We start from the raw sequence: 13,959 nt of genomic DNA, 5'->3' as shown, positions 1-13,959 counted from the left end.
ATACCGATCATTACGAAAAAAACGAAATCGGACGCATTCGGCCCATTCGTGAGTAAGTAAATGTGCCCCATATTGTTATATGGCAGCTTACAACCATAAATAATCAAAATATGTAAAAAAAAAGGAAGGCTTAGGGTCCACCTAGTCCTACAACATTAGTCAGTTTAAGAAAAGATGAAAAAGCAAATCTGAACAAAAATATATCTCTATTCAGCTATTGCTTCTCTTCTCACTCACTTATGCAATGAATAGGCACCTTGACACCCCCAGAATGCCGTTGATGTTATGGCACCAGTCCAACATATCTGCCTCTGTTCATAACCAGGCATCATCATCTAGTATTTGTGTGCTATGGAGTGTGCAAAGATAAATGTGCAAGGGGACAGGCCTGCTTCACTGTGCTGATCCAATTTCTATAGTCTCAGTAAGCAAATAGCAGGACTCACATTTCTACAAAACTACATCTGAAATAGCATAATTTTGTGCAGCCAGCTGTTGCTGATCCTGCTTTACCTTTTGAAAGGCAGCATGCTGAACTTCTCTAGCCTAGAGTACCCAAAAGCACAATAGATGCAGAACAGACTTATTTTACACAGGATCTAATCAAGATCTGGAATGAGGTTGAGAAGGGCTTGGGCTTCCTTTCATTCATCAGTATCACAGAAAACCTCCATAATATATTCACTAGGCAAATGTAGCGTTCACTTGGGAAGCTGTAACCCCCAGTTTTTGCTATTATATTGTTTGTGCATAACCCATACAGTGAAGGCTGTGTAAGGTGACTTTTCCTCTTTAAGGTATTTTCATTGCTTATTTTTTTCTTTCTCTTATATCCACAATGTCTTTCATTTATGCTACAATGCAAAATTGTTTCAGATAAGCTTCCACCTATGGCTCACTGGTCTGATTACTCCTTCATAATTTATACAAAGTGAAGTGGAGGAATTTATGACCTGCTTGCACATTTTTTCATCATTCAACATAAAAAGAATTCAGCATATAAAGTTACACAATGGTATGTTAGTTCTGTGGGGATGCTCATGGAGCTTGGAATGTATGGAACTTGACTATATGAATGGTGGTTCACTCCAACTCTTCTCTTTCTTCTGTAAATAATTCTGCCAGGTCAGCCACAGTTAGGGCCGATGTTTCAGACTGCTTCATTGATGTGCTTGTATGACTGAAAAAAAATAGTAAAATGTACATTTTTTGGGAACCTGTAAGCAATATTTTTAACATTTAAAGTGCTATAATAAGGACAAAGCCAATGCTCGCCACTTTTATTTTTTTAGTATGTTTTATTATGATTGTTTCTATGGCAAGGAGGGACTGATTATATTTTCAGAACCCTTTAAAATCATATAAACTATTATGTAGCCTGTTAATTGGCAAACTGCCAATACAATTTTATGCTTAAAGGAAAAGTAACACAATTTTTTTACATTGCAAATATACATTGTATACGCTTTAGCTAACATATATAACAGACCGAAATTTAAATATGATAAGTGGTTATTGAATAAAAATCCTTGGCTGTATAGGGCACAGCTAAAAAAGGCGATGTGGCGACTTCCTGTTAAAACCGGAAGTTAGTTTCCTGCATTTTTGAGCGTGAGGAGACTGCTTTAAAAGTTATTTATAGGTTTTTTTTTTTGTACTGGTTAGGGAGAGGGTTGGGAGACGGAGGCTTTCTTATCTCCTGCTCTGTTTGTATTTCTGTGTGAGCGGAGCCCACTGCTGATATTGTACAGGGGAGAGGGAGGGTGAAGAGGGGGAAGCTGCCCGGAAGTGTGTCAAACGAAGTGCTACAGCCTGAGCCCTGAGAATACCTGGTAATGGTCCTTATTTAAAATCTACTTATGCTATTAACATTTCTGTATTTTAAATATGCTACTAAAAGTGTGTAGAAGGCATAGGTTTAATGTAAAAAATTTGTGTTACTGGTCCTTTAACTATTCAGCTTTCACTCAAGTCACAGCAATATCAACAGAACAGCATGTTGAATCAGAGTTCGAAAAGAAGCAAGGTCATTGGTGCTTTTAAAAATAAAATGTGGACTAGAGGTTAGAAATATTAGTTAGAGTGTTGTACTTTGACACATAACTCCTATAGCCTTCAAAAATACATCTATTAGACATCCACTTATAACAACATTGATTTTTACAGGCCTTATTTAGGTATTCTGGAAGACAAGAGTGCTAAGGGGCACAAAAGCACCTGGGATCAAGGAGGGCTGTCCTACATTACCAATGTGTATTAGAAATTTTACTAATATAGTGTGTTATTATAGAAATACTATTTAGAAAGATTAGGCATCTATTTCTATAAGGTGAGGAATCCATATGGTAAATGCTTAAGACAATATGACTAGTCGAAAAGGGAATGCAGAGGGAGGACGGCACATTTTGTTGTTTGATGAATGAAGTATTGGGTGTTCTTTTAACTATTCACTGACATTTAACAGGTATAAGATCCAGAATATTTTGGCGCTAGGGTTTTCCAGATAGGGGATGTTGCCATAGTTTGAATCACCATACCTTAAGTCTGCTAAAAATCATGAAAATAAACCCAACAGGATTGTTTTACCACCAATATGGACTACCACAGCTTTGGTACCATCAAGTACAATGTACTGCTTTATTATTACAGAGAAGAAGAAAATAATTTTTAAAAATTAGAATTATTTGCTTAAAATAGACTCTAAAGTAGATGGCTTTCCGATAATTTGGAGGTATTTGGATAATGGGTTGCTGGATAACAGATCTAATTCTTGTATTACTTTTTTCACCTTTGTGTGATTTGCCAAGTGTTTTGAAATGTTACAATATGCTCAAACATATTTCCTTTTCTTTTCTTCTATAGCAAGTGGAGCTTATCATATCAGCATGCTAAGTACAAATATGTTGTTATTGAGCTATTGTGCCAACATGAAAAATGCAGAATTCCCTGATATGAATCTTAATTTGAAGTTTTTAAAAAATAAAAAGAATTGAAACCCATTACCTCCTGTCAGCAGTTTTAATCATTGCTTGCATCCTTTCTTCAATAGTTGCCTTTATTAGGAATCGATGAACAATTGTAGATCTGAAAACAGCAATGTAAAGGTAAATTTTTTTTAAGAAATATTTCATTTCTTTAAAAGCGTTCATAAAGCTTGCCAGATCTCCATCCATGCTATCGATAAAACAAGGCAAATTATCTCCACTGCAATGGTGGATTATGGGTAAACATCTACTTGCTACATATATTTATAAAGCATACTTATAAAGTGCCAACATATTGCACAGCATGTACAACAATGAGTGTTTGCATTTGGAGTTTTATTATTAGGAACCTTTCGTAATATAGTTAAAAAAAAAAGACATCTACCAAGTTCAATCTTCTTTGTTGAAATAACAAGACTTTTTTTTTTTACATGCTGTGCAAACTACAATAAAAACGAGGGCTCACGCCTGAGAGAAACAGTCTCATACTGGGTAAAATTGGTATGGTTTATGGTAGCCTAATTACCTAATTTACCATAAGCTTACACTACAAAACCCTGCATGCCCGAAGCAGAAAAACTACAATACTCTGCATGGACTGGGCATAGATGACAGGTAAACAACAGTCATCCTAGTACCTGGAGAGGGAGCACAGGGCATGGGTAGTGATTATGTGCGTTTCCAAGATATACTTTTATTTTTAAGAATGTTTTTGGGCTACTTTTGAAGTGGCTTTTGGCTAGTTTTGGGACGGATTTAGAACTGACTGGCTGGTTTGGAAAAATAAATCTGGCAACTATGGTCCCCCTGCTGTCCCTCACTACTGCCAAGCTATGATGTAGACATTGTGTTATGCAGCAGAGCATTCACACTTATTGCTGAGCACATTGTTTGTCTCTCAAAGATTTGAGAGACAAGATTTGCAGAGTGCTCATGTATAAAGCTGGCCATACACGTGGCGATCTCACGATGTTTCGTACGACCGTCGGTCGCACGAAACATCGTCAGATCCGCCACACACCATTCAGGGCTGAATCGGCAGGTAAGGAGGTAGAAACAATAGGATTTCTACCTCCTTCTGCCGATTCAGCTCTGAAGGGAGAATTTTGGTCAGGCGCCTTCTATGGCGCCCGATCAAAATTTTCTAACTTGGCCGATCGGCGAGTCGGCCGATATCAGCAGCTTCCTGCGATATCGGTCGGCTCGCTGACATGCCATACACGCACCGATTATCGTACGAAACGAGGTTTCGTACGATAATATCGGTGCGTGTATGGCCACCTTAATACTGGCTTAGGTTCCTGCTACACAGGGCTGGTTCTTGGCCACAAGCAGGGAGAGTATCAGCCTCTACCTTAGCATCAGCCTTTATGTGTCTGCACCTGGGTGGATACTGTCATTTCAGTGCAGGCCCACCGACTGAAAAGCGCAGGGTTGGGATAAGCAGACAAATTGATCCATGTACCCATGCCCTTACATGACCAAGGACTAGACAGGTGCCTGGTAACTAATTCCAGTGTTTTTTCTGACCAGATTATAGGAGCCCTCTGAATATCTTTGAGATTGTAAAGACAAACAAAAAACAGATAAGTGAATATTATTGCAGGGAAGGGGGTGAGCCAAGTTTCTGCAGGGCAAAGGTAAAAGAAAATAATTTAAGAGGAGCACAGTAAAGACAAAACAAGCTAATTTGGCAACTGGAGTAGAGTAAAAATGGTGGGGAAATCCTGAAGTGAAGAGCAGATGCACTGCAGCACAGAAGGTGAAACTCAGAGCAGAAATTTAAGTGAATAAAGTGCACAGAATTCCAAAAGGAAAATAATTGTGGGTAACAAAAGGAAGGATATAGGATAGGTGAAGGGAAATGGCAATGGTTAAAGTAAATTAAAAAATGCGGGAAAAAGAAAAAAAGAAAAGTGACTTAAATGTAAAAAAATAGGAAAGGTATGCAGAGTTTGGTCTTTGGAAGGATGATTAGAGAATGGGAGACATCACTGTGCAGCTGCAATGATCTGGCATGCCTGGGGTTAATGCAGTTTTCTGAATCTAAAAGTGCTATGCATTAGAATGAGAGGATGGCCTAAATAGTTTTCAGTGATGTGCAGTGTGGTTTCACTGTTAAAATTGCAGCTTGTTAGAAAACAATATGGTGAGGGCCCTGCTCTCCTGCTCCCCCTTCCAGTCGCCACTTCCGCTCCTTGTGAACACATGTTCCTCACTAACACTTCTGACCTCCATCCTGCCCAGGCAGGACTTGGAAGATAGCTGCTATGTATCCTTTCCAGGTTTTCCCTCAAAGTTAGAAATATGTCAAGCATGTACCACCTGCCAACATCTTACTGTTCCTGTACAAAAATTCCACCAGGGAGGTTATATCATTTACCCAAATATCTTTACATATATTAATGCTCATGAGCAAAATAACAGCACAGCTGCAATCCCAATGGTTATCATATGCACCATCTTTGGAATGCGCTGCTGGATTTATGTAGATGTGCAAAATAGTGAAACACATGTGGAACAATATCATGCATAACATACAGATTGATACGTTTTCTAGTCTCATATATGAAGGGGTGAAAGAAGAAGTTATACAGAACTAACTTGGTCTGGCCAATTCTGTGAACTCTCCCAATGGCCTGAAGTTCATGTGCAGGGTTTAAAATTGGCTCCACAAGTAAGACGTGAGTAGCTTCTATTATGTTGAGTCCATTGGAGCCTGTGTGCAGGGGAAGCAGCAAGATGTTGATTTTGGGATCATATTTAAATGCTGAAAGATTTTCCTGAAAAGCAAATAATGGTATTATTAATTACAAATAACTTTCTATCAAACTCACAAAATACAGTGAAGGAACATTATATTGCAATTATGTTCTAACTTAGTAAGTTAGGTTCAAAAAAGACACGTCCATCAAGTTATAACCTGCCTAACTGCTAGTTGATCCAGAGCAAAGAAATATTGCATCACACAATGTATCTCTAAAAGAAAAAACTATGAGTCAGTTACTAACACTAACTTTACCCAGTGCCTGAGAGAGTGACATCATGTCACTACTACTGACTGTGAGTGCTTATGGGCAGGATGGGATAGCCTCAGTTGATGCTGAGCGTGAGCAATGCAACTGTGCTCTTTAAGGCTGATGCCACACGGGTGTATTCTCAGCAAGCCGAAAAATGCTTGCCGAAAATACATCCCGCTACGCTAAATTTCCCCTACCTTTTGCCTGCATCCTAATGAATGAAATACGCTCGGGTGCAGGCACATGTAGCCGATATCCCCCATAAAACTCAAGACTTCGACGGATAATGGCTACATGTGCCTACCTGATTTCATTCATTGGGTGCAGGCACAGGTAGGAGCATATGGCGGTATTTTCGGCAATCGGTTTTTCGCTTGCGGAAAATATACGTCATATGCTCAGTGTGGCATCAGCCTTAGGCTTCTGAGTCACATACCAGGTACTTGCTAACACCCTGTTTCTTAACCTTGGGTCAGTTGTTATCAAAATATAATTAATGTTTAATTCATGTTTTACATTTGGGGACCCAAGGTTAAGAAACAGGACTCTAACGTACCAATTGATAAAGTAAATGTAGGTGCACTGCCCTAACATTTCTGCAGTGCACGGAAATAGTAAAAGCTGTGCCCAGAAAAACTTCAAACAATGTAAATGAAAAAAAGCCTCAAATGCTCAAAACTACTCAATGGCTAAGAACCAACTATTATTGGGTACTGTCTAGCTTTGGGCTCCTTCCCCATATTTATTCAAAAAGGAAGCAATCTGTTCATAAGCTGTAATGCATGATCATTCAATGAGCCACACACAGAACAAAGTGATGCTGTTTTGTGTGGGTTAGCACTGGAACTGGATTCAGTGGGGCTCACTTATAAACACTGGGCAAATTTGCACCTGGGCAGTAACCCAAAGCAACCAATCATTGATTAGCTTTTCTCAGTCAGCTGCAGGTGGAAAAAAAGCATGCATCTAATTGGTTGCTGTGAATTTCTACCCAGGTGCAAATTTGCCCAGTGTTTATAAATGACCTACAGATGCTATTTGAGGAGTACTGAACAGGGCTGCATATGTTAATCAAAGACTGTAGAGCAATGGTTTTATTTTGCAATTGTAAGGCTAATGCCGAGAAACGCTTGGTGAGAATACACCCCTCTACTGTAAATTTAGCCTACCTTGTGCCTGCAGCCGAATGAATGAAATAAGCTCGGGTGTAGGCACATGTAGCCAATATTTGCCAAAAAACGCGAGACTTCATTCGGGTGCAGACACAGGAGCGCATGGCGCTATTTTCAGCAAGCGTTTTTCGGCTTGCCGAAAATATACGCCATATGCTAAGTGTGGTATTAGCCTTACTTTTCTGTCACTACTCAGAATGGTTAAATAAGCACCTGCACTGTAATACCCATGACAAAGCCCTTAGAGGTCTAATATCAGTAATCCGCATCTCCCAAGAGCATAAATAAAACACAATCATAACTGTGCTTTGAGACAACTCCAATAAATTACTCTTAACACCCACAAATATCTTATTCGTACCTGAAATTTATGAATGCCATTGATTTGTGAAAACACCAAGTTATTGTCTTGTAGAGCCTTTGCAATGATATCCAGCACATCTTGCCACTTAAAAGGGAGAAAAGAATTAGTTTGAAAGGTTTGAAATATTGGTATTATATGCCTGTAGATTTTTCTGCATATGGCTCCCTCCCTTTTAGCACCATGTTAAAATTATGTGTTGTGTGCCTCTGGTTTGTGTTTATGAGGCATTATTGATTCATAAAGCAATTACCTATTAATATATAGATGATTTCTGCTTTCACTGATTCAGTACGTCTGCCATTAGCCCTTGGCACAATATATAAAGAGGATGCCATCCTCTAGCTACAGTTCCTGTCTCTTAGGCTACTGCCAGACAGGGATGATTGTCGGCCTGCATATAAATGCAGGCCAAGTATCAGCTAACCCACTGGCCTTTGCTCCCTCCTTTGTCTGCATTAAAAGGCACTGGGTTGGTCTGGGTGCAGTAACACAGAGGGTATTTCAGTGCAGAGCAGATTTTTTCAGGCCAACAATTAACCAGTTTGCAGTATCTGTAACAATACTAAAAGTTATCTTTACTCCTACCTGACCACTACAGCACTAATGACAAACTAATGAGTCAGTGATTCTGTTATAGCCATCCATCTGAGGCATACTATGGTAGAGAAATATACAAAATTCTTCACAGGACGAAAGCTTGATTGTGGGTTATATATTTATATGTGAAGTCTTACCCCTGATGGTGATGGGTCCAGGTGCTCATGCCCCAGACCTTCAGCTTAGGGAGCCATGTGGGAATATACAGGAACAAAACAGCAGGCAGGCACATCCGGTATCCAAAAACGCGAATAAAGTCTAAAGCAGCAGCTTGTAGTCTTAATAAAAGTTTAAGTTTTTATTTTAATCCATATAAAACAACAACAGCAATAGCCAAGGCTATTGCTGTTGTTGTTTTATATGGATTAAAATAAAAACTTAAACTTTTATTAAGATTACAAGCTGCTGCTTTAGACTTAATTCGCGTTTTTGGATACCGGATGTGCCTGCCTGCTGTTTTGTTACTGTACATACTATGGTAGAGGTCCTGCATCTGTGTGATACCCAACATGTGGGAGGGTTGCAGGAAAAAATGGAGCTGATTAACATATTGTGCAGCTTTAAAGCTTTAAGTTTTACAGTCACTGCAAAGTGTAATTACCAACTACTCACAGGAAAGTGCCTTTTAAAGTACTTACCGTGGAGAAAACCAAAGATTTGGCTCCTGGATCTTGAGTCTGAATTTTTATAAGTGTTCTGACCACAGCTTCTACTTTGGTGGAATGGCTTCCCTTTGAACCAAACAAGAAGGGAACTGTCAAACTGGCACTGGCTCACCAATCTCTGCACAAATTTAACATGATTTGATATGGCCGACGACTTAAAATAATTACAAAAACACAAAAAAGTAAGTGGTTTCACCGACACATCATTTTAAACTATCAAATTAACAGTAAGGTTCAGTTTAAAAGGTGCGCAGATAAATTATACTTTACATATTTAGTGTAAGACACAGTAAAGCGTTTTCTACACCCAAGGATTTTAAAATGTTTTTAAAAGTAAAATTAGTTTAGGTTTCTTCTATTTTACTTGCATAACAGTGCCACCTACTGGTGACAGAACTTTTTATTTTGTATACTAAATTAGAATAACGGGATGTATAATTTTTTACAGGCACAAAAATGGTGCATAAGACTATTTGCATACTTCCAATATACTAATTACAGGCACTGCATGGGCACAAAGAAATGTCCTCCCATATTTTAATGCACACTGGATAGACAGGTAGAGCTATATAAATACAAATTATATATATATATATAATGTTGTATATACATGGAGATGTTAAATAATGTGCATTCATTTGTTAAATTTCCACCATCTTTGAAGTGGCAGACATTTCTCAGATCTTCTGGAAAATGCCTGAAAATAATATGTGTAATAATTTACAAGTAATGATATATTGATATAATGATATACAAGTATAATAGTATTGAAAAACAGATATATTTGTGTTTGAAAAGCCATATTAACTTTATTTTCTGCTGCCCTATCCTGTCCCTACAGTTCCCCTAACTTCGGCATAAATCAGACTTGTAAGTGGTATTCCCCAATGCACATGTGCTTGTTAATAAAGCACTTAAGAGCTCTACTCCCCAATATCAAATAAGAAATATAAATAAAATACAGTATTTAAATATTGGTCATAGACCTCTTCCTGCACATCTGCATCAACATATATATTGTACTGAGTGTCTTTACAAAGTCTCTGAACATATGTTAAGATACATAAAAAATTTCTGTCCACAATAAAGGCAAACACCTATATTTTACTGAAAAAATAATGCAAGAAAACCCCTTCTTATGTTTATTTTCAGAAAAAAAATGTATCTTTTACAGATATTAAAGGGATTATGTCATGAGTTTTATTGTGTACTTTTAATTTCTAAATTACACTGTTTACAAAGCAATTAATTCACTAAATAATTCATTTAAAATGTTGTTCTTGAACCAACGAACGTCTTTAATTGTAATATTGGTATGAGGGCAGCCATCACAGTGCATTGTGCCTATGTCTGAGCTCTCAGAAGGAGCCAATGCTACACATTAGAACTGCTTTCACCTATTGTTTCTCCTGCTCACTGTAACTGGAGAAGTCCCAATCCGGACTCTTTTACTACTGAGTGCTATTCCCATATCTACCACTTTTAGCAATACATGTGTCAGGTAGCTGCTATCTTGCTACCTTCCCATTGTTCTGCTGATCGGCTGTGGGGGAGAAGTGAGGTAGGTGATATTACTCCCGCTTGTAGTAGTACATAGTGACTGATTATATCAGAGCACAGGTCACATGGCTGTGGCACCCTGGGAAATAAAGAACATAGCTAGACATATGTAAAACTTTAAAATTTAATATAAAAATATGGATTTCAATGCAGGATTTTGCTGGAGAAGTTGAAAAAAACATGTTTTCCCATGGCAGTATTCCTTTAAAAAAAGTGAACCATCCTTTTAAATATGTACAACAGTGATAAATATGTAATGGCATACCTTGAATTTAAGGGAAACACTTACCTTAACAGGGATGTCTTGCTCCTGGTTTGCACCTTCACTGGTGAAGACATATGAGATCTCTTTGTGTGAAGTTGTCTGTCTACAGATTGCACATTTAATAGCACTCCTGCGGGTGCCAACACTATACTGGTCTACGATGATCGCTACACATTCATTACAGAAGCAATGGCCACAAGTAAGCACCGCCCACTGGGATGAAAAAGAAATAAGAACACTTTAAAATTTAGTTTGTTACTGAATCCATTGAAAAGGGAAAACCATAGCATAAATGTAAGTTAAATTGACAACTACGGTTACCCTTTAAACTTTACAACACAGAAACAAGGAAGAAAAGAAGTCATCATAAGAAAATCATCCAGTATGCACTAAAACAAATTGAGTTTGGAGCTGAGGTTGTGGTAGGATCAGCTGTCCAGTGGCGTCATAGTTTGTCAAATTTATCCAAGCAGCCTCAGCTTACACAGGTGTGCTTGTGAAGGGGGATAGCACCGTTATCAACCTTTCCCAGGTTGTGAGAGTAGGGGATGTAGGTTATCTCCAATTAAGGGCTATCACATTCATAGCATACGCAGGAAGTCTCAGGAGGATATGTTTATACCTTCACAGGACATTCTCCGCTAACCCTGGGAGCAGGGACTTGAGAAATGTTACCTTGGCAAGAATAGGCACTGGTCCGCAAACTTCTCCACTTTCACCCAAAATACAGTTCTATTGGGAAGGTCCAAATGACATGAAATAATGTCCCTCCTTTGAAACACAGATTGTCTGGGTGGAGTGAAGGCATGTATGGTACTGTATTAAAGCATTATAGTTGCTGCCTGCAAAGGGTAGGTATGAATCAGTAACATTGTCCCAGTCATCAAAATTTCACTGGGGTAAATCCCCCTGTCCTTTTTGAATGACAGGTTGCAAAGAAATTGCCTCTTTAATTGGTAAGCATGGAGTATATACATGCCTCTACCACCTATTCGTAGACAGTGTCTTGAAAGGACTTAGCCTCAATTTGGGTTAAAGCCCTAATTTTCATAGTTAAAGGGGACTGCCCATCTGGATTTTTGCAAGGCCCCAATAGAGCCTGCAGTCTCCAAAGAGACAAGGAAGGTGTCATTCTCTGCTTAGGGAAAAACACATTTTAGTCACTGCTCTGATCTTAGGGGCCATTAAGGTCTTTAAGCTACAGAATCCATTTTTTAGCACTTGGTACTTCTTTCCAGAAAAAAAGCTGTCAAAACTTTTGGTGTACTGTAGAAGAACCTCAACTAACCAGTTCAAAGAGAGTCCAGGAACAATACCTGCTTTCCAAGATGTCGAGCACATATTGGACAAGGTTCTGGGTTTACTCCACCTGTAGTTTGGTCCTGAGACTGAAAGATGATTGAATGTTTAGTGGATACAGTTTAAATGTTCTTGTTAACAGCTAGAGATAAATTAATACTATTAGACAAGCTGACAACAGTTGACTAGAAAACAACTGAACTGATGACATTTAAAAGGTATGCAATCCCTAAAAAAGAATGTAAAATTGGTCAGGGCCCTCTGCTAAGCACTTTTGCGCTGTTGTTACAAAATTCATTATATTAGCAGAATTTAACAGCTGAATAGCTCTGAAACAAAAAAAATATTCTATATTGCAACATAATTTAGAAAAGCATTCTAAGAAATGTTATATTCATACAATTAACATATTCATTAACTTTATGCTAAGGACAGAAGTCTTTGTTAAAATTCTGATATCAATTTCCAAAAAGTCCATTACAAAAATTATATTCTATTTACTAAGGGGCTGATTTACTAACCCACGAATTCGAATCCGAATTGGAAAAATTCAGATTGGAAAACGAACATTTTGCGACTTTTTCGTATTTTTTGCGATTTTTTCGGCGCCTTTACGACTTTTCAGAAATTATCGCGACTTTTTCGTTACCAATACGATTTGCGCGAAAAAACGCGAGTTTTTTGTAGCCATTCCGAAAGTTGCGATTTTTTCGTAGCGTTAAAACTTGCGCGAAAAGTTGCGCTTTTTTCGTAGCGTTAAAACTTAAAAGGCGCGACGTTTTGCGCAAGTTTTAACACTACGAAAAAATCGCAACTTTTTGCGCAAGTTTTAACGCTACGAAAAAATCGCAACTTTCGGAATGGCTACGAAAACCTCGCGCTTTTCCGCAAAAATCGTATTGGTAACGAAAAAGTCGCGAAATACCGATCATTACGAAGAAAACGCAATCGGACGCATTCGGCCCGTTCGTGAGTAAGTAAATGGGCCCCTAAATGTTGAATTCATGGGAATTTTGTTTCTTCACACTTTTTTCCATGCAACAATCTCCTTTTTAAATGTGCATAATAAAATTTCCAAATAATAAAACAAATGCTAGCTCATTTTGGTAGAAACAATACTAATTTCTATTATAAAGATAGTATATAAAATACAGCATTTGTAACATTTTTTTTAGCCTCTACTTCTCATTACAATAAATTAGATCTTCATTGAGGCTCCTAAAGTCAAAAGATTTGAGACAATTCAGAGTACAAGAGTTTTAAAAATACCTTTTCTAAATTTGTTAGATATAAAAGCTGCCCCAGTTTCTTCTGTAATTGTGATTTGGCAACTGCTTTATCATTCAGAAGCTTCACCCGGTTTTGATCCACCTGGAAAGATAATTAATATTTGGTATCCTTAAAGACTAATGTATTACTGATCCATGTAAGGAAAGCGGAATTAATGCTTTAACTTACAAAAAAACCCCACATATTTCTAATCAATCACAAAAGTACTCAAACATGATGTATTTATTATCCAATTTAATAAAAAGCAACTGAATTAGTCACTCTGTATGATCTTCAGACTATCGAAACAACGTACATGTATGTTATGGTAAAAAAAAGACAGAGCACATTTATCAAAAATCATGTTGTCCTCTTCAATTATCCAACACAATCTATCATAATCTTGAGTTATCTCAGGTCAATCAATTTTTATCCAAGAAACTATGCTTGAATATATACGTTTATATTTCCAGTCTTCAGCAATATTAGGGTTCTGGTGACTCCTAATTCCCAAAATTAGAATTTCCATTGGTTTTAAGTGTATTTCGATAAATCAGTTGGAGGATCCTTCCAGCTCAGATTTAAGTTTGATATATCATAAATCTCGAAGATCATGATTTTAGGATCACATTGATAAATCTCACTTGGATTGTCAAGTCATTAAACATGACTCCAACCATTAGCCTTTGATAAATGTGCCCCAAATAGTAGCACAATGTGGGGTTTATTGAAAGAATGTATGAAGAGAGAAGAGAGACTAGAAA

The 13,959-nt window shown here is 37.8% G+C and overlaps 1 protein-coding gene across 2 annotated transcripts in view; it reads right to left on the bottom strand.

The window, feature by feature from the left end:
- Positions 1-13,959, bottom strand: part of shprh (SNF2 histone linker PHD RING helicase, E3 ubiquitin protein ligase) — a 61,579-nt gene continuing 47,620 nt past the window's right edge. For both annotated transcript variants that reach the window (XM_031902141.1, XM_031902142.1), the window contains exons 23-30: positions 13,196-13,297; positions 11,944-12,015; positions 10,652-10,840; positions 8,776-8,868; positions 7,538-7,624; positions 5,589-5,767; positions 3,004-3,084; positions 1-1,180 (exon numbers count right to left, since the gene is read on the bottom strand). In XM_031902141.1, the coding sequence (XP_031758001.1) occupies positions 1,084-1,180; positions 3,004-3,084; positions 5,589-5,767; positions 7,538-7,624; positions 8,776-8,868; positions 10,652-10,840; positions 11,944-12,015; positions 13,196-13,297 (900 nt within the window). In that variant the 3' untranslated portion in view covers positions 1-1,083. The remainder of the gene's footprint in view (positions 1,181-3,003; positions 3,085-5,588; positions 5,768-7,537; positions 7,625-8,775; positions 8,869-10,651; positions 10,841-11,943; positions 12,016-13,195; positions 13,298-13,959) is intronic.

Source organism: Xenopus tropicalis, chromosome 5 (assembly GCF_000004195.4).
Source record: "Xenopus tropicalis strain Nigerian chromosome 5, UCB_Xtro_10.0, whole genome shotgun sequence".
Classification (NCBI taxonomy): domain Eukaryota; kingdom Metazoa; phylum Chordata; class Amphibia; order Anura; family Pipidae; genus Xenopus; species Xenopus tropicalis.
The sequence above is the reverse complement of the archived record's forward strand: the minus strand, read 5'-3'. Positions and strand labels throughout refer to the sequence as shown.